An 18,252-nucleotide genomic window follows, 5' to 3' on the forward strand; every position below is an offset into this window, starting at 1 on the left:
TTGTATGCAAAATAAGTTATAAATCTCACGCCGACGTTTCTCATATGCTTTGGGCTTACAACAGGAAGTTGTAAAATTCCAAACTCACACTCTTTTGGCAATTCGATGCATTTATTTGTTTCATGCTCGGTTCAATGCTTTACGATGAATGCTAGCTACTGGCTTTCGCTAGCACACGATGCACAAGGAGCAAACACACCGCACAAAGGAAACACACAAATGAACAGAGGGAAAATGCAAACCCATTCCCGCCCGGTGACTGTTGCGCAGTACCGAGGAAACGGCAAACGATTTCGATACGATTAACGTTCTATACCGACTAGCCTACAAGTACTGGGATAACAAACAAAACGATCCTAAAGCCTACGCACAGTGCAACGATTCCGAGCAGTGATGAAAATGAAAAGACGAGTAGTGAAGAAAATAAAACGAAGTTCCTTTCCACCTGGACACGTGACGCCATCGAACGATTTTGCATGTCGAATGAATCTGAGAAGCAATGGGAGGTTGAGTTTCAACAGGGGACAAGGGAAAATAGAACAACATAATCTACGCTCTCTCTCTCTCTCTCTCTCTCTCTCTCTCTCTCTCTCTCTCTCTCTCTCTCTCTCTCTCTCTCTCTATCTCCTCTCTCCTCTCTCTCTATTTTTCTCTCTTTCTCTATCTTTCTCTCTCTATCTCTCTCCTCTTTCTCTCGCTACATACTACCCAAGCGCACTAAAACTCGCTAAATGCGCCCATCCCGTAATCATACACCCGACGACCCCCGTATGGTCCCTAACCGGTATGATGATGAAGTTGATGGCGCTTAGTTTACTTTGGTTTTGGCTACCGTCATGCGACACACGAAACCGTACAGCCTCGGGAAGTGGAAGATGGCAAAATAGACCGCCGACAGGTAGGCAGCAATCATGAACGTCAGGAAGAGATCGAACACGGCCGGCTTCACGTTGTAGATGTTGAGCAGCGCGTCACGATCGTCGTACAGCATAAAGTCCGGTTCGCGGGCGTCCGGCTTCTCGTACGTGACCTTCACGTTGCGCAGGTACTTTTCGAACGCGTACTTCAGATCGTTGTTCTGCTGCGTCGAGCGGATGTTAAGCCAGGGTTTAATCTGCTCCCGGCTGATGGCCATCGAGCCGGTGAAGATCTCACCGGCGGCACCGTCGTCGGCCGGCACGTTGTAGATATGGCTTGCCAGCGCTTCGGCAATAATCTTCACATTACGCTCGAGCGCGTCCAGCTGCTCCTCCGCGGTGTCATCCTCGAAGATGGTGTTCCGCTGCGGGTCCTTATGGCTCTGTGGAGATGGAACAAAAACGAAACAGCAAATGAAGAGAAAGCCCTTCTGATCGTAAGCACACTTTGCGTCGGTCAACAAACCTTCACATTCGACAGGGTAAAGGCAGGCATGCGCTTCATGCTGAATCGCTCGTGCTCCCAGGCCAGCAGCGTGTCGGCCAGATTGATCTTCTTGTGCACACCCTCCACGCTCACATTGCCGTAGCGCTGGGCGACGGTGCGGAGCGTTTTGTAGAAGCTGTTCATCGCTGTGCCCTCCTTCGGCGGTTTCGACACGTGCATGTAGATGTTTTCGTTCGCCAGCAGCTTGCCGATCGTGTCGAGGCACACGACAAACTCCGCATGCTGTATCTGCACATTCTCGTCCAGGTTCGAATCGAGCCACTTCTTCATGCCCTGGAAGTTGAGCAGCAGGCCCGATTCCGACACCAGAAAGATGAGCCGATACTTGGGGATGCTGGCGTGCAGCTTGCTGAACAGCTCGACCAGCGTCAGCAGTACGGCCACATCCGCATTGCTCTGCCGGGAGTTGGTCAGCCCGAACGTGTCGAGGTGTGCCGTGACAATGATCAGCGGCAGCTTGCTGTCGCCGTCGAGCGTTTTGCCCGGCTTGAGCGGGGCCAGCTCGCCCTGAATGATCGGTATCTTGGACTGCTTGTTGGCTGTATGGGACGAGCCGGACACCACGATCTGGTACCCGTTGGCGGATATGGATCCGAAGATTTCGCTGAACGCGGAATCACGCTTCTGGGCGCTCTGCTTCTGGGTGCGCACGGTCGTACGCGTTACCTCATCGATGATGCCATTCAGCTTCGGGTCGTACTTGGAGAAGTACACCGGAATGGGGACATCCTGCACCATCATCGCCTGTTCGAGCAGGTGAATGTGCTACAAGAAAAAAAAAAAGAAGAAATAGGTCGTACAGGTAAATCTGCCGTAGAAGCCTTCCAAAGCTAACCCATCGTAATCGAATTAGTGCGCGCCAACTCGAAAGGTGCATGCACCTTACGGCTAATTGGTTTAGGTCGTTAGCCTCAACAAGGGCCGCGCTGCTACGAAAGCTAACGGGAGCCATCCTTTACCTGCTTGTCCTCCAAGCTCAGGGCGGCCGTATCTTCCGGCAGCAGAACCACCAGACCGCCCGCCTTGGCACGGATTTCCCGGAAGTGGTCGATGGTCATGTCCTGCAACCGGGTCAACACACAATGCCGGGACGTCTGCCAGGTGTAGAGGGATTTGGCTTCCAGGTTCAATGCTGACGCGCGGCAACCTAAAACACAGACAGGGGACCAATATCAACACCAGGCCTCACAGCATACTGTGTGCAGCACCGCGATAGTCGTTAACGCTAATCAACCACGAATTAAGGGCACGGGCCCTAACCTCAACCGCGAATGCACAACACCGGAGAAAAGGGTAGCGCGACACCCTCGGCTGCTTACCGTAAGCGACACCGTGCACATCGTACTGTGACATCCGCTGAACGCCAAACTCGCTCGCGGCCAGCACCGGATTCGACGAGCAGATGATCAGTATCGGCAGCGTGATGAGCAGATAGTACGGCAGCCCGCCGCGAAACAGGTCCGCAAAATTGTCCGCTTCTTCAAACATCTTCACCGCTGCAGTGTCGTAATTCGGGCCTTCCGGGAGATTGTCACACCGCTGCCGGAGGGGGGCAGAAGGAAGAAAACTAACTGGGCTCGAGTTCGAAGGCCAGATGGCAAACGGCACGGAACGGCACAGCAGAAACCTGCGCTCGCGGTAATCGTTGGAAGCCAAATGTGGCCGGTTGTTTTCCCTTTTCAGTGAAGAAAGTGCGAAAGAAAAAACCCCGTGTGTGTCGTTGAGAAAAATTACGGGACCAATTGCCCAATACAAATGCACACCGACAGTGACAGCTGCGGGAGAAAAATGAAAACGGGGAAGGAAACTGTCATCCCGCCGACAGCGGCTACTTTGACAGCGCTCGCAGGCGTTTTCAAATTTACGGTTGAGATATAAATTGCGGGAGATGGTTTATTATTAAATTTAAATTATAATTTGAAAGCGCACAGTACATGAAATTTGTTGTGGAGGTATACCCAAGGTTCGATTGTTAGCTATGGACACAAGTCTGTTTGGAATAAAGATATATTAAAAGAATTATAAAATAAAGAAGACAACATTGTCTTATTAATTTGACTTGATTTAAAATTTATCCATGAACTAAAATGGTGCAAAAATCTATCAAAGATTGTTTTTATTCAAATTAATCACAGCCCACGCTCACGTCCACCACTGTACCGGCAGGTCCGATTGTTTGTAATTGTGACCAGGACCGCGTATTTGCACACCACGGTTGCCTTGGTGATACCAACTAAACAAACGTTTCCATGTTTACATGCTTAATTTCCACCTGGCGAGTCCTTCCAGCGGTCCGGTACGATGCAGTCGAGCGTTACCCTTCCAGTGGGTCAATACGTGCTGTGGTCCGTGCGAGTGAATCCTTCGAACCCTCCCCGGTAGCGGTAGTGCAGGTGAAAGTGAAAGCCCTTGCGGAAGCCCAGCGAACGTGTACCATGCCCGATAGGAGCGTTCGCTGAGCGAGTGCAAAATGGTAGTTTCTGTGCGTGAACAATTGATCATTCAGTATGTGGCAATGCTTAGGAACGTGCTGCTTTTGATAGCTGTCTCGTGCAGTGATCTGGCCGTCCGGGCTAGTGCGGACTTTTACAACTCGAACGATGTGCAGCTGTACGCCACGCCCGACGACTGCCGGACCAACGAGTACTACGATCTGTTCGCCTTTAAGTGTAGCTTGTGTGACGACGGGCTCCATCTGGTTCCGGCCAAAGACAGTGAGTATGTCCCATGGGGCGGGTTTAAACTTTTCAACCGCAAATAACCTCCTATCGATTTAACAAATAAACTCCATCCCATCCGCCATTCCACAAGCTCCAAACTGCGCTACTTGTGTTAATCCTACCTACGGGTCTGCTTACGTACACCTTCTCAACTGTCCAATACATTCCAGAACTGTCCTGCACGTGCAACGACCAAGCCGTTGCAGTCCGTGACCATGACAGTGTCCTTCAGCGACCCGTGTGCCAGAACGTTAGCGACTTCTTTGCCCAGTTCCCCGCCACCGAGCGGCTCGACACGGTCAACTACTGCAAAACGATCCAGGTAGGCATCGTCAATACGACCAAATCCAGCCGGAGCGTATATCAACGGCGCCGCACCTTTCCGCCGGGCCGCGACGAGCGTGCCGTTTGCGAGTGTGACCTAAAGGCGAACGTGCTGTACATCGAGCCGGGCGATGGATGGCCGCCGGGTGATCCGCGTGGTGCTCATAACTTTTGCATACCGCTGTCACTGCTGCGGGACGTGCAGCACTATCCCCCTTCAGCCTGAACCGATTGCTGCACCAGAACCGGCAGAACGCGAACGTGTACAGGGATGTGAGGTACCTAATAGTGTTTTGTCATGTGATGCGAAGCGTGCGACACTGCCAGCAGCTGGCGAATCTGTGCGTGCTCAGCTTCTACAGCCTGGAGCGCCATTCGCCGTGTGCCATTTTCTACACGTACCAAACGTACGACCTGGCCGCGCTCGGAGCGTCGGGTGTGCCGAATGCCGGCAGTATGCCCAGCGTGGTCAGCGCCAGCCAAAGCTATCTGGCCGGTGAGGGTGGGGCCGGTGGTGGTGGAGGGACCCTGCCCAAGCTGGGACCCGAAACGGTCCGGCCGGGGCTGTTCTATCGGCGCGGCAAGTACGTCAGCGAACTGTTGGAGAAATTTCTCGACTACAGCTACGACAGCGATGCGAACAATCGGGTAAGTTGGTTATGCCATTTCTTCAGTGGTAGTGGTCACTACTTTAGTGCCACAAATTATGGTCTGCTTCCGGCATTGCGGATGGACAGAACGTACCCCTTTCCCTTTCTCCCGTCTATTGATCGTAGTGGTTTTAATAATCCTTTTCCTCGCATGAGCAGCTTGTGTCCATTCGGTTGCGTGACATTTTCCCAACCAAGGAGCTAAGCATAAACGGTAGTGCCCTCTCGCTGCCGAAGTAGACGACATAATGTTGTTTTTTGGGGACAAACATGCTACTCATTAGCGAAAGAAAAAGTGTTTGGGGCGATAATGTATGCGCTATGATTAATTTTAACTGTAGCCGGGGCGGGTCAAACCCGGGGCACCACAGTTTGAAGTGGGTCAAAATGAAAGACCTGCAGAAGGGAGGGAGAACGTCGGTAAAAAACCGGGTCGTGCACAGAATATGTATCCGATTTTTTTTAGGATATGTCCTGGAAATGGAGATTAACTTTTACGTTCAGAAGAGGTGAAGAAACATTGAGCTCGGTATGACCCAGTTCTTAGTGTTTCCTGTCAGTAGCCACTATTTGGCGCAATTTACTATGTAGCACAGCTTTCCCCCCATTAGCAAAAGGAAAGTATAGAATTATGAAACGGTAATCGAGATATTTATCGAGATGTAATTTCAACCTTTCACTGATAAATGGATAAACCCTACACCGGTCAAGTGCAGCGTAAGTGCTGCTGTGCGTGATGCCCCGTGTGTGCTAGGTAAATGTTTTTACCACCATCGAAGGTCACCCCCACTAACTGATCCTCTTCAATATTTAATCGACCCTATATGTCCCATTCATGAGGAAATCATGGAACGGAATGAAAAACAGGCCATGCTTTTTCCACATGGCAAAAGGAGCACTAAGTCCGTGGGCTAAGCGTTGCAGCAAAAGAAGGGTACCTTCGGTTGTTTGGATGGTTCCCAGTGGTTACTAGGAGCAAATATTTGACATTGGTTACGCGTTGAATTTGCCTGGCCCGGAGGTCGTCGATGTTGTGTTGCATCCATATCGACGAACGAAAGGCATGTTGGTGTTGGTTCGGGTTGTTCCGGTTATGCCAATCATTTTGTTCTTAATATTAGCTAACATTGTACGAAGAGTTGAAATGGGGAGGGTAAAGTGCATTAGTCTACTTTTTTTGTATTACTCAAAAAATAAGCTCGTGGACGTGGCGAGGATCAATAATAGGAAGAAAGGAAACCTTACGCCTTACCTAGAACGCCAACTCCTTAGGCATTTTATTATCTGGATCATTAAATCTCGGCTGTAACCTTTTATGCCTGCCTCTAAGTGCACCGTCCAGTACCTTTGCCTGTTACGTGTCGTTCTTCATTTTTGTTGCTGCACCCTGATATCCTTGAACACGAATATGCAAATGTCGCCACACGAACCGCCACCCCACAAAACCATTCGCACTTGCACACACACACACACACATGCACGCACGCACACTCATAGACCTTTTGGAGGCATTGGTTCCCTTTCGCCTAAAGTTTCCTGATTGATTACCATCGGTCGTTTCAGCTAAACAACACGCTCAATTTCACCCTAGCAGGCTACGACTTGTCTGGCCATTTGCGACAGTTTCGCGAAATGCGCTTTGCCGATCTGAACCTTTGCGAACGGTACGACGTCAGTCAGGAGCAGCGGATACGCTTCGGACAAAGCTATTACCGCAAATGTGCACTCAGCGTTAACCGACTTGTTGAGGACTTCCGGGCGGTCGAGTTCCTGTCGCTTTACGTGAGCTACTACGAGCAACGGGTGCGGCTGATGCGTTCGGTTCCCATACTGATCGAGAATGCGTTTACGCAGAACACTGACCCAGAACCGGATCGATGGCAACTGGTGAAACGGTTTCTGCTCGTAGACACCGTGTCTGGACTGAATGAACTTCACAAACCAAAGCTGTACGGAGAGATTGATGTAAAGAATCAATTCTTCTTTTTACGCTACGCGAAGAAGATTGAGCTCGAGTTTAAGCTACATCCGGATCATGGCAAACACCCAAACCGCATCTCCATACCGCTGGTGCGAGTGGAATATGCACTGCTCAACACATCTGCGTCCGGACAGGGGGCACTCACAGGTAGTACAGTTGAGTTTGAGTTTCGAGTTACGTTCACCAAGGCATACAGTTACGCTTCTTTGCTGGAGGTACATGAAGTCGTCTCCTAATGGACTTGGAATACTTACAGTAACTTGTTGGGCGCATTTTTGTTTCCACAGATTCTGCTACCAATATTCATACTACTCGCGTTTTCAATGAGCGTCTTTCAATCGTACTGCTACAAACTGCGCCAAAGCAAGCAGTACTACGATATGGAGATCTTTTGGAACTTCTTCATCTATCTGGGCTCGTACCTCGGGACGGCATTCCTGATCGTGCTGGGAGTTATTGTGCTGCATGCACTTTTCACCTACAAAACGCAAAGCACGGTACATTTGCTACTTCCGCTCGAGGTTCAAAATCTGGTGGAGGTGTTCATCTACGTTGGATTTGCTTTAAAGGTGAGATAGAGCTGAAGATTACTGGCGCAATACGCATGGTACTACTAACGTTTCTTATTCTTCAGCTCATAAAGTTGATGCGTGTGTTTTTCTACATGGCCAACGTGGACATCTTCTTCATTGATTGGGAGAGGCCTAAGATATTCGACATCAGCACGATGGGGCAGCGGTTGCACCAGCTAGACACACCATCCATTGCATCGAGCACGAATGTGAGTTGGATGGGCTCCATCCTATCCGTCTGACTAATAACCGAACATGACCCACACTTGCCCTTCTTTTAGACCAAACCCAGCTCGCATGATAGTGTGTCGGCGTGGCGAAACTACTTCATCGCCAACGAATGGCAGGAGCTGGCAACGAAGCGCAAGATATCCATGTTTGCCCATATCGTCCTGCTGGCGCTTGCATTTGTGATATTAGGCTTCGAAAATTGGGCTTCCAATGCGTTCGATTTGCATCTGCATCGAAACAGCGAACATCTAGGCGAGCGGGACAAAATGCTCCTGATCGCGGTTGGCATACTTATCTACACGACCGTGTACGTTGCCCAACGGTTGTACAATTTTCTAATACACGATCGTTTCATCGAAAATGCCATCCAACAGTTTATCGATGTGGCGTCGATTGCAAACATTTCCGTGTTCATACTGAGCATGGAATCGTATGGATACTACATCCACGGCCGATCCCCACACGGGTTCTCCGATACCGACATGTGCTCGATGATAATGCAGTTCAAGCGCGAGGAAGATAATCTGTGCGGCAATCGTGGCCTTCTGCCCGGATCCGAACAACAGACGTACTCCATTCTGGTGCCAAAGAATCTGCGCCTGTTTTACGACAAGCTGATTACGCCGTTACGAAACTCGTCCTCGCTCGGGCCGCATCAGCATCTGAATCGGCCGCAGCTGATCGGGAGCGCCAAGATGAGCGCTAGCGAGGTGTTTACCAGCCCGGGCGGTGGCCGGCTCGAGTACAACTTTGAGCGGACCATACTGACGTACTACAATGTGAATCGCTTCTTTGCCACGTTTGTCGATCATGTATGTAAATGCAAAGAATTCGCAAGGGCTGGTTCTTACTAACATGTTGGTGCTTGTTTTCCAGGCTCTCAAGGATCTTGACTATATTATCCAAGAGCGCACCATTCTGGAGAATATCTTAAATTGCGAATTCCAGAACTACATTACAGAAAGTAAGTTAAAAGAGTCGCCATTCGGAAATAGCACTACTCAATTCCTATTTTCTATCGTTCGCCAACAGACAAAGGTGTTTTCTACATCGACAACGGACACTCATTCGACCAAATTCTGTTCAACGGCAATGAGAGCATTTTCTTCCAGGTTGAGTTGTTGCTGTTTTGTTGTGTTGTGCTGCTGACTGGGAACTATTTGCTGGGCATCGTGGTGATCGGGATCGTTTACAAATGTTTCGAGGTGGTTATGAACTATGTGCTTAAGAATAATCTAGCGAAGAAAACGCTGATCGATAAACGCTTTTTGATATAAAATAGGGCACATTGAAGTTTCTCAATAGAACAATAATAAAGATATGCATTAGTGATTTTACAAAATGAAATATATTCTAGTAATTTTCCCGTTTGTTCGCACCATGGACTGAAAAAAACGGCTAATTTGAATTACAATCATTCAAATCGGCTAATGATTGTATTTTTGACGTGCAGATGGCGCTGTGCGCTCAAATGTCATCCACCGATGCCTACTGTCAAGGCGTCAATGGTAGGGATTTGTTATGGTAGCTGGCGTACATTTTGCGGCATCGTTGGTTTGCGGCAATTTTTGCTTAAATTAAAGCGCTCGGAAAATGTCTACTCAAATTCAATCCGTTCATACACCATCGGTATCGTTGAGTAAATACAGGGACCAACATTTCAAGGTAAGGTTCGCTCACGGTAAGGGACCGTCGCACGTGCTTACACAGCTGCTTGAGCAATCTCGCTTGCAATTGGTGCAATTGTTTATCGTTGCCTCTACCATGCTTTTAGGGCTCCCGGCATGAACAGGAAAAGCTCCTGCGCGTTTCCTCCACCCTGTACGTGGGCAATCTCTCGTTCTACACCACGGAGGAGCAGATCCACGAGCTGTTTTCGCGCTGCGGTGACGTGCGGCGCATCATTATGGGGCTGGACAAATTCAAGAAGACACCGTGCGGCTTCTGCTTCGTCGAGTATTATTCACGGTTAGACGCGGAAAGTGCGATGCGATACATCAACGGTACGCGGTTGGACGATCGAATCGTGCGCGTCGATTGGGATGCCGGTTTCATCGAGGGCCGACAGTACGGACGGGGCAAGACGGGTGGCCAGGTGCGTGACGAGTACCGGCAGGATCATGATCTGGGCCGGGGCGGTTACGGCAAGATGGTCCAGATGGGACAGCTGGGTGCACCGTCCATGCGCGAGTAGAGCACGTGTCAATCGGCCAACGGTACAGCCGGTGCTAGGGCGATAAGGTTATATTGTAAATTCCTCATAAGCGTATATTTAAGTAAACGAAATCATTTTCTACAACCGGAGCTGGCAGTGTGTGCTTTACAGTTCTGTCTTGGCGGGTGACAGTGTGGGTCCTTTTTTCGGTTTCGTTTTGCTTTTTTTCTTCGGCTTGGCAGATTCCGTCTGTTGTGCTCCCTCTCGGTACGGGTTCACGTATTCCGGTGTTCGCTGGTCCTCGTTAATTTCTTGATTGAGCAGCCCAAGCAGTTCGATGGATTTCTCGTCCAATATTTTCACGAACGTTTTCGTGTAGTTCAGCGCATCCGTCATGAGGGTGCGCCAGTCGGAAACGCCCTTCAGTATGCGATAGGACATGTCCGGGAAGTGTAATACCATCTCGCCGAACAGGCAGGTGTTTTCGAGAAACTGTGCCAGCGCATTGATCAGTTCCTGAAGTTTGGGAAATTCCGATTCGGCCGTAATTTGGTTGCCCCTCAGTTTGCCTCCTTCCTCGCGGATTATCTGAAATGCGTGTGTGGGTAAAGCGGTTAGCATGAGTTTTTCAAACCCGATGGCAGCTGAATACACGTACCCGTAGGATTTCATCGATCCCTAGCTTCATGAGTTTGTAGCGTTTGCTGTAATCTTCGATCGATTGTAGATGGTTCACCAGTAGCTTATGTTCCTCCCGCTTCCGTACGAATATGTTCGCGTCTGCAATGAAGCTAGTTAAGGAAAAAAAACTCCAATTGTTCGCACAACGATAAGCCAAATTGGATAGATAACGCCTGGCCAAAAAAGAGCACTGACGTGTCCTTTTAGTGTAGCGAAGGAACGTACACTGCTTTCAGCCAACAATCGCTCATTGAAAAGGATACAAACTTTCTCGTTGATTATTTTACCCAGATCGAGCTCCGGTACTTTCTCAACGTCTTTCGCGTGCACAGGTTGTGGAAAAATGTTTTTCTCCAGCCCGGAAAACTCGGCAAAGGTTGAGGTTAGGAAGAGTATGAATAAACAATCCACCGAGGAGTACGTTTTCCGAGACATTCTGTGAAAGTAATTGGACGATGTTTGGCTTCACTTTTTAAACCCTAACGATGGTGGTGATACGATAATTCAGGAGTTTTTTTTTCTTTGCTGCTGCTGCACTGTTTCGCGCAAAGAGCACGATCAAAATAAGCACATTGTATTGATAGTTCATTCGTTACGGGCTTGTTTTTTTGTGTGGTGCGTAATTGGTGTAACATATAATTTAAACAAAAACATTTAAACCATACCACTATCGATTGCCCATTTTGATTGGCTTTGATTTTACACTCCTAATGGAGTTTTGAAACACACACACACTAGAAACAAGGGACTCTCATAGGCCGGCTCGTGGCCGTCCCTACAAGAAGATCAATAACGTTACTAATATTATGGACGCTCCATAGTGGCTGGGATTTTTTTGTCATGTTTGTTCACTACAAGTTACCAGTTTAAAAAAAAACAAACGATCAACGCACAATTAAATTAACTAAACTATTTTGATTCTGCTATCTGCTCACGCTCTTACTATACTACTTTTAGCGTAGTACCTACACCCTCTCTTATACACCCCCCCCCTCTTCTCCCCTTGCTTAACACTACAGATTTGTCCCTCTCTCCGGTACTGGGGGTCCCTCTGCAGATCTTCGCTCGCGGAAGATCGTTTCTGTATTTGTAGTTGATTACACATATATATGTACATTGACCGGTTCGGTTTTTGCATTATTACCACAAAGATAGTGGTGGTGGTGGTGATGATGATGATGATGATAATGATAATGGTGGTGTAGGTGAACCTAAAACATAGTTTTTGTATCCTACATTCTAAACCAAACCGTTGCCGAATTCTCAACAGCACAGGACAAAACGGCAGAGCCAACCTAGGCCAGCAGCACAAAGAGCAAGCCCTAACTCTTCACATCAAATCGCAACAGGGCGATTGGAAATTGATTGGATGGGTTTTTTTTTTGTTTGCAGTCCAAGCTAACAGAACGAATGTGTTCCTACAGACACACTCACACACATACATACACACTCTATGTACAGCGTGGCACTAAAGCACTAAACTGAACAGGACTCGAGCACAGACACTAAGAGGACAGTTTGGAACTACTTCTATTAAAAAAGGGGGAGAGGGGGAACCATTATGGACGGTCAACAGTTTTGTTGTTGTGATTTGTGACATCTCGCACAGCTAGCTTGGGACTTTTTGGGAGGGCTCGAGCTACTCGAGGGACCTCTTAAGATCGCTTTTGGTGATTCTTTTGTTTGTTCTAGTTGGAGAAAAGAGAATGAGCGACTGAACTGTGTGGCTCCGAATTATTCCGAATTATCCGAATTATTTGCCCTGCTGTTAAAATCCATTTGCGCCAGAGTTTTGCGGTGTTTGCAGAAATGCCACAGTTTATTCACGCTTAATTCTATATTGCAATATCAGTTTGTTTGTTTTTTGTTTAAATCAGCGCGCACCTTTATCTCTGTCCCTTCTTTCTTAATTACACTCACACACACACAGTACGATACATGTATATAGACTATAGATAATTCGATAAGTTTGTTTGCTTTCCAAAAAAACCTTAACCGAACAACCGACGCGAGCCTACGATCCTGAACTCTGCGCCCTGTCACTCTGCTTCCGAGTGGTGAGCGTGTGGCCACCGCGGGCACTACACAACATTGCACAAGGGTGTTTTTTAAAGTTTGGGCGAAACATAATTTAGCGTGTACAAGCGAGCGAGCTCGAAGAAGAATGCTCGCGATAAATAATAGATTTTAAACCGAACGACACCTTGCGTGCGTTTACCTTGGCTAACATTCTCTTGGAGAATACCGAGTACCGTGACGCCGAGGGAGGGTGTCTGAGTTTGTTCACATCGTTGCTTACGCTTACGCCTCATCGTCAACGACGGACACGTTCGTGTCGTCCTGGTGCCGCAACTGCTGCTGCCCACTGCTACTGTCCGAATCTCCGGCTCGGTGATCCATATCCTCGATCAGCTGCAGACTGGCGGGCAGATGGTGGTTGACTCCCAGCCCGAGGATCATTTTGCGCGTATCGCCGACCGGCGCAGCATGATCGACGGCAGCCAGTGCTGCCAGCGTGCTGTCGAAGCTGCCGTTCACGTGGTTGCCGTCGATAGTTGCACTCTCGCTGTCCGGTGCTCCCGCACCTTCACCGTTCGATCCGGGGGCGGCGAGTGTGTCACCGGCGCTTGCAACACTGCGCGAGCTACTAGCGCTGGCAGCACTGCCTGTGCTGGCGTGGCTACCGCTACTACTATTGCTACTGCTGCTGCTGTTGCTGCTGCTGGTGGTGTTGCTGGCGGCTACAGTGGCCCCGATCGTACCGCCGCTGACAAAGTTGAGCGTGTTCTGCAACTGGGTGAACTGGCTGGTGCTGGCCATCAGCGAGGACAGTGCGGCAGCGGCCATATCCGAGCAGCAGCTGCTGTAGTACGAGCTGGACGAAGGGGATAGTGCCTGGGAGTTAGCGAGACTGAGGGCTTGTTGTTGCTGCTGCTGCTGCTGTAGCTGATGATCGTGCTGTTCGTGTAGCTGCTGCTGAGCCTGCAGATGGTGGGTAAGTTGCTGCTGATGGTGTTGCTGCTGTAGTTGCTGCTGCTGGTGTGAATGGGCTTGCTGGTGCTGCAGCTCTTCCAGATGGTGCTGCTGTTGTTGCTGTTGCTGCTGTTGCTGCTGTTGCTGCTGTTGCTGTTGCTGCTGATGTTGAAGGGTGGCGGCAGCCGCTACCGCGGTAGTGGACGCGCCTCCCATCATCAGTGAAGATCATGTCGTTGTCAGTTGGCGCCACACGGCCGTGTGTCACATCGAGGGAAGGTAGGGCCAGGAGAAACTACTGCCCGACAGCAGCATGTCACGGATGAGCGTTTCTATAGGCGTTTTGCCTACCAGTCGGACGAAGAACAGTTGCTCTATAACCTGGTAAGGGCGAGAGTAGATCGGTTACGGATCGGTGTTATAGCAACGGAGCGACTGCTACAATCATTTGGCGCAAAGAGCGGCTGAGCCGTACCTGGGAGGAGACCGTTCGGAGGGAGGGAAGACGTAACAGTAGCTTGCCAAACCGGGTCGGTTGATTGGGATACTGGGACCGGCAATACTCCTCCAGCGCGCACTGGGACTTCTCCTGCAGCGACTCGATGTGTGCCACGTCCGACAGCCCACAAGCATCTGGAAGTAGGAGCAGACGCAAGAAAGCAACACAATTAGTTCTAAATTCATTGAAATTAAAAGAAAAATCTTATAAAAAAGCTACAGGGGTATGCTTCAAAAAGGAAGGAGGAGTTGAAGGGATTGGGGAAGGTTAATCTAGACTAAACGAAATTATGTAAATAATAATAATAAAAAAATCATATCCACCTTTTTTTACCCTGAGTTAACAGTGTTTGTTAGAAGGAAAGCAAAGTGTTCATTAATCGTGCAAATGGTGCTTGTGCGCGTTTTTGGCATGTCTGGACGATGAAGAGGGTGTGTTTAGGTGTGTGTTAAAGCTTTGGTTAATACCGGTGAAGAGAACTTAAGCCATTTTAAATGGGGGAAAAGAAGAAACTTAAAACATAGATTAGTGATAAGAAAGCATACAGAAATGAAGCCATGAAGCGTAAAAACAAAACGAACAAAAGTGTGTTGAAACTAGCTGGAAAAAAGAATAAAAAAGAAACTGATTAATGTGTGAAATGAGGAGAGTAACAAGAAAACAAAGAGACACAAAAGAGCTAGAAATGAAGAATGAAATGTACTACGATAGGGATAGGTACTACTACCCCGCAAGTGCAGCCATCAAGTGTAGTCTCACACACAGTGCCATTAGCAGAGGCATAAATTACTTCCGACTACCGAGACTACTGTACGAAGACTACAGAAAAACGCTACGAACATTGGAATGACTTCACAACGACACACACACACGTACACACACTCGCGAAGAAGATGCTTCACTGCCGAAAATCCACTCGAGACAACGTCAATGCCATCTTAATTCTTCGCCCGTAATCTTGCCACATATCACCGGCAAGAGCACCAGGGAAACCATAAAGATCCATAAATCACGGTACCGTTGACGCGTCATCATAGCTGTGCATTCTTGCCGCGCCGCGTCTGGAGGAATTGCCGACCATGGGAAGAAATTCTACTTTGTTTTATTCTTTTGGAAAGGAACGATGGGGACTAACGAAACACATTTTCCCCGAGCGAAGTTTTGTTTTAATTGTGCTTTATATTGTCTGCTTTATGTCCTACCAATGTCTTGTGGCAAAATAAAAAACATACCCAAATCTGCCAACTATTTGCTCCTTGTGCTCCCACCATCACACCGAATCTCGGACTTCCTCCACACCGTCAAGTGCACCCGGGAGTGGGCCGGACACCAGGCCGGTCAATTGAACCGAGCTGCCTCGCTAATGCTCCGGAGGCATAAATACTAATAAAAACCCCCGGGTACGGATTCCCCGTAATGCGTTCGGTGGTCGCGTGCGCCCCGTTCTCCAAACGCTGCGCCGCTGCGTGACACGGCGAGACGGCTCCGGCTAATCAAGTAGCGCATAGGGTAATTAAAATTTATTCATCGCTGCGCACACGCACGCATGTTCCGCTCGCGGTTGAAGTTTCGAGCGAGTGGGTGCCCGCTTACACCGCCGCTCAAGAAGGGTCCCGCACTTGACTCCGTCGTTTCGTTGTTAATGGGTTAACCAATAGAGAGGCTATAGCCGCTCAAAAAGCTGCTGCTGCTCCGATAACATCTGTTGTTTGTCGTGGAGGTTTTCTTTTTTTTCATCCCGCTGTTGTTTTGTTTCTCGTTTCTCGTTGGCTCATGTCAAGCATCGTGCCATCGAGGACACGATGGTAACGATGCTGATGATGAGACTGATGATGAGGCTGATGATGAGGCTATAGGATGATGTGTGTAGAGAACGGAAAGCATAACGGCTGGAGTTAGCGCTTACGCTTGCTGAAGGAATTTGCCTTTCGCTCACCTGTCTTGTGGTGACAGCTATGGAATGAACCATAGAATGTCACTGTTTAATTGGGTTTGATTGTATAGGGGAGTTTTTCACTCATGGTTTGACAAATTTTACCAGTAACGCTGGCACTGATTACTCAAAGTGTGTAACACATATGCTTTCGATCATCAGTAACCAAAAGGGTCACAGGGAAACCGCTCTGCAGGAAAAGGTTAAGTAAGCGGTTGATTTTGAAAAGTGTCAGATTTTGTAGCTCCCCGAACCCTTTTGTCTGCTGCGTAACAAAACGAGCGGCACCATCTAATGCGCAAGCTACCGGTTACGCAACCCGGGGGGGCTGGCAATGGAAGCTAGAACGATCGACGCACGATCGACATGGATGCAGGGGGATGGGTGTGATGAAATTCAATTAAACTGCCTTCAATTTGATGAAGGCCTAGAATGCGACAGTATCACACACACATAGCGACGGGTGCCATCCCGCGCCACCGTTCGTAGGAAAGTGCTCCATGGCGATGATCTACGCTCTATTTCGCTACGGCAATGAGCAAGGGAGTGCCAACGGGCGACCAAATTAAAGACAATAATCTTTATTTTCCATCATGCTCGGGGAGTTGGATTGTTCCTATAGTGGCTTGGGCGTTTGGGTTTTGCAGCAACCGTCTTTGGGTCGGGAAGCAGCGGCGCACCCTCTCTGTGCTGTGACCAAGCTTGACATTCTTCACTCCATTCGGACCAATTAGCGCAAATTGCTACTGATTACGAACACTTTATGTAGGTCGATTGACAACCGAACGGCCGGCAGCATCATCATCATCGCCGGAAGGGTGTAGCAGAAGATGCTTATGTTGCTACCGCTGTCCAACCAATGTCCTACTCGGAGGAATGAGTGGAATTGATTTTTTCCAAGTGCATTTTCCCGACCTAGCTTTTGCGCGCATGGGCGAGATTGTAATTTAAAACGAAAGGTAGTTTGTGTATGAACAATCTTATCTTAGAGAGATAGAGATTACGACGAACCAAGATGCCCGAAAATGTAAAACTATCGTCTTACTGCCCTTAAAAACCCCCCATTCCCCGCACGGGACGAACAAACTCCCGAAGAAAACGTTTCGCTCTTTGTCCAGCAAACATCTTAATGATGTGTTGAAACTGATACCGTGCCAGACCGTGCTCGCAACTCCTGCACCGGCAACGGACGTCCTTCGTTCGTCCTTTTGTGCGCCATTTTTAATGAGCAGCATTACTGCTGCAAAAACCGGGCGCCTTTGCTTGCGGAAAGTATTAAAAAAGTTGCACCACAATGCACGCACGCACGCAAAAAAAAACTGCTGAGCAAATGGAAATTTTCGTACAAAATTATCTTTTTTTGTGTGTGTGTGCAATGTCGCTTAAGGCGCAGTACCGTTTGTGGGAGACCGGTCGGCAGCAAGACATCAAAGAGATTTCATGCCGTCGGATTAGACGATCCATTAGCTGTGTGCGGGCCGGGAAAATAATCCTATGATGATGAATTTTCACTCCTCAGCCTCACACTGCAAATGGCTCAGATGGTTGAAGCCAATTGGGACAGGTTGAGGGAGAATTTAAGCCGTCCAAATTGCCATTCTTTACCATGCATGATCAGCAATGTGAAACCGATGTGAGAAGTGTGTCTCTCATCATAAATTAGCCAAACTCACACCGCTCCTCGAAGACGATTCTCGATCGATGCTCCACACCCAAGACACTCCCCGGGTGCGGGGAACGATTAACTGTGATCTATGCTTGCCAGGGAACAAGTGTTTGTTAACCAGCGTGTCAGCGAGGGAGTGTATTTATTATGCTTTTATTACCACTTTCACCACGCAGCGCCGCCACGATGGGATGCGGGAGCACATGTTCGATCGCGTTCTTTGAACAAACCCCTGTCTCCCGGGTTACTAGATGTACGCGTGACGTTTCAGCGCGTTGCGTATGACACGTGGTGGCGGTATTGTGGAGTGGTGTGAACATTGCGCCGTGTCTCGGGCGCTTCCCCATTCCCCGGGGTGCGCCTTAATGATGGTAAATTAAGCGCAATGCACTGATGCGCGTCGTTCTTGATGCGTCGTTCTGCATAAGAACGCAAGGGAACG

At 48.8% G+C, this 18,252-nt stretch overlaps 6 protein-coding genes across 7 annotated transcripts in view; 2 read left to right on the forward strand and 4 right to left on the reverse strand.

Moving 5' to 3' along the window:
- Window positions 1–90: 90 nt before the first annotated feature.
- LOC120895520 (nicalin-1) lies at window positions 91–3,201 on the reverse strand. Its single transcript, XM_040298976.1, has 4 exons — window positions 2,745–3,201; window positions 2,385–2,572; window positions 1,384–2,190; window positions 91–1,300 (listed from the first exon to the last, which is right to left on the reverse strand). The coding sequence occupies exons 1-4, from the start codon at window positions 2,911–2,913 to the stop codon at window positions 809–811; spliced, it is 1,656 nt and encodes a 551-aa protein (XP_040154910.1). The 5' UTR covers window positions 2,914–3,201; the 3' UTR covers window positions 91–808.
- Window positions 3,202–3,722: 521 nt separating this feature from the next.
- On the forward strand, window positions 3,723–9,250 carry LOC120895690 (meckelin). Its single transcript, XM_040299249.1, is given in 9 exon segments — window positions 3,723–4,139; window positions 4,316–4,678; window positions 4,681–5,117; window positions 6,683–7,315; window positions 7,388–7,669; window positions 7,735–7,881; window positions 7,954–8,715; window positions 8,780–8,867; window positions 8,936–9,250. Coding segments are annotated over 9 exon segments (3,201 nt in total). The 5' UTR covers window positions 3,723–3,895; the 3' UTR covers window positions 9,181–9,250.
- A 159-nt stretch (window positions 9,251–9,409) lies between these two features.
- Window positions 9,410–10,207, forward strand: LOC120895692 (nuclear cap-binding protein subunit 2). The gene is made up of 2 exons (XM_040299252.1): window positions 9,410–9,568; window positions 9,678–10,207. The coding sequence occupies exons 1-2, from the start codon at window positions 9,497–9,499 to the stop codon at window positions 10,095–10,097; spliced, it is 492 nt and encodes a 163-aa protein (XP_040155186.1). The 5' UTR covers window positions 9,410–9,496; the 3' UTR covers window positions 10,098–10,207.
- LOC120895691 (coiled-coil domain-containing protein 134-like) lies at window positions 10,154–11,275 on the reverse strand. Of its 2 annotated transcripts, none has more exons than XM_040299250.1 (3): window positions 11,003–11,275; window positions 10,717–10,838; window positions 10,154–10,646 (listed from the first exon to the last, which is right to left on the reverse strand). In XM_040299250.1, exons 1-3 carry the CDS (start codon window positions 11,172–11,174, stop codon window positions 10,224–10,226), a joined length of 717 nt encoding a protein of 238 aa, XP_040155184.1. In that variant the 5' UTR covers window positions 11,175–11,275; the 3' UTR covers window positions 10,154–10,223. The 2 variants fall into 2 exon arrangements, with proteins under 2 accessions (XP_040155184.1, XP_040155185.1); XM_040299251.1 differs by having other exon boundaries at window positions 10,717–10,849; window positions 10,965–11,005.
- Window positions 11,276–13,040: 1,765 nt separating this feature from the next.
- On the reverse strand, window positions 13,041–13,928 carry LOC120897427 (ras-interacting protein RIP3-like). The gene is made up of 2 exons (XM_040302324.1): window positions 13,905–13,928; window positions 13,041–13,775 (listed from the first exon to the last, which is right to left on the reverse strand). Exons 1-2 carry the CDS (start codon window positions 13,926–13,928, stop codon window positions 13,041–13,043), a joined length of 759 nt encoding a protein of 252 aa, XP_040158258.1.
- Window positions 13,929–13,953: 25 nt separating this feature from the next.
- LOC120908534 (nuclear receptor subfamily 2 group F member 1-B) overlaps window positions 13,954–18,252 on the reverse strand; it is a 78,744-nt gene continuing 74,445 nt past the window's right edge. Inside the window, exons 4-5 of the mRNA XM_040319649.1 lie at window positions 14,188–14,345; window positions 13,954–14,093 (exon numbers count right to left, since the gene is read on the reverse strand). Of these exons, the coding sequence (XP_040175583.1) occupies window positions 13,977–14,093; window positions 14,188–14,345 (275 nt within the window). The 3' untranslated portion in view covers window positions 13,954–13,976. The remainder of the gene's footprint in view (window positions 14,094–14,187; window positions 14,346–18,252) is intronic.

The sequence above is a fragment of the Anopheles arabiensis genome, chromosome 2, assembly GCF_016920715.1.
Source record: "Anopheles arabiensis isolate DONGOLA chromosome 2, AaraD3, whole genome shotgun sequence".
NCBI lineage: Eukaryota > Metazoa > Arthropoda > Insecta > Diptera > Culicidae > Anopheles > Anopheles arabiensis.

Bases quoted from the DNA above. Each gene is read 5' to 3' on its own strand.
- LOC120895692 (XM_040299252.1), top strand. From the start codon at position 9,497: ATGTCTACTCAAATTCAATCCGTTCATACACCATCGGTATCGTTGAGT. The intron at 9,569-9,677 runs GTAAGGTTCGCT...CCATGCTTTTAG, and splicing joins ACAGGGACCAACATTTCAAG to GGCTCCCGGCATGAACAGGA.
- LOC120895691 (XM_040299250.1), bottom strand. From the start codon at position 11,174: ATGTCTCGGAAAACGTACTCCTCGGTGGATTGTTTATTCATACTCTTC. The intron at 10,839-11,002 runs GTATCCTTTTCA...GCTTCATTGCAG, and splicing joins AATAATCAACGAGAAAGTTT to ACGCGAACATATTCGTACGG. The intron at 10,647-10,716 runs GTACGTGTATTC...CACGCATTTCAG, and splicing joins GGATCGATGAAATCCTACGG to ATAATCCGCGAGGAAGGAGG.
- LOC120895520 (XM_040298976.1), bottom strand. From the start codon at position 2,913: ATGTTTGAAGAAGCGGACAATTTTGCGGACCTGTTTCGCGGCGGGCTG. The intron at 2,191-2,384 runs GTAAAGGATGGC...TTTTTCTTGTAG, and splicing joins TGAGCTTGGAGGACAAGCAG to CACATTCACCTGCTCGAACA. The intron at 1,301-1,383 runs GTTTGTTGACCG...CCATCTCCACAG, and splicing joins TTACCCTGTCGAATGTGAAG to AGCCATAAGGACCCGCAGCG.
- LOC120897427 (XM_040302324.1), bottom strand. From the start codon at position 13,928: ATGGGAGGCGCGTCCACTACCGCG. The intron at 13,776-13,904 runs GTAGCGGCTGCC...CATTCACACCAG, and splicing joins GAGGCGCGTCCACTACCGCG to CAGCAGCAACTACAGCAGCA.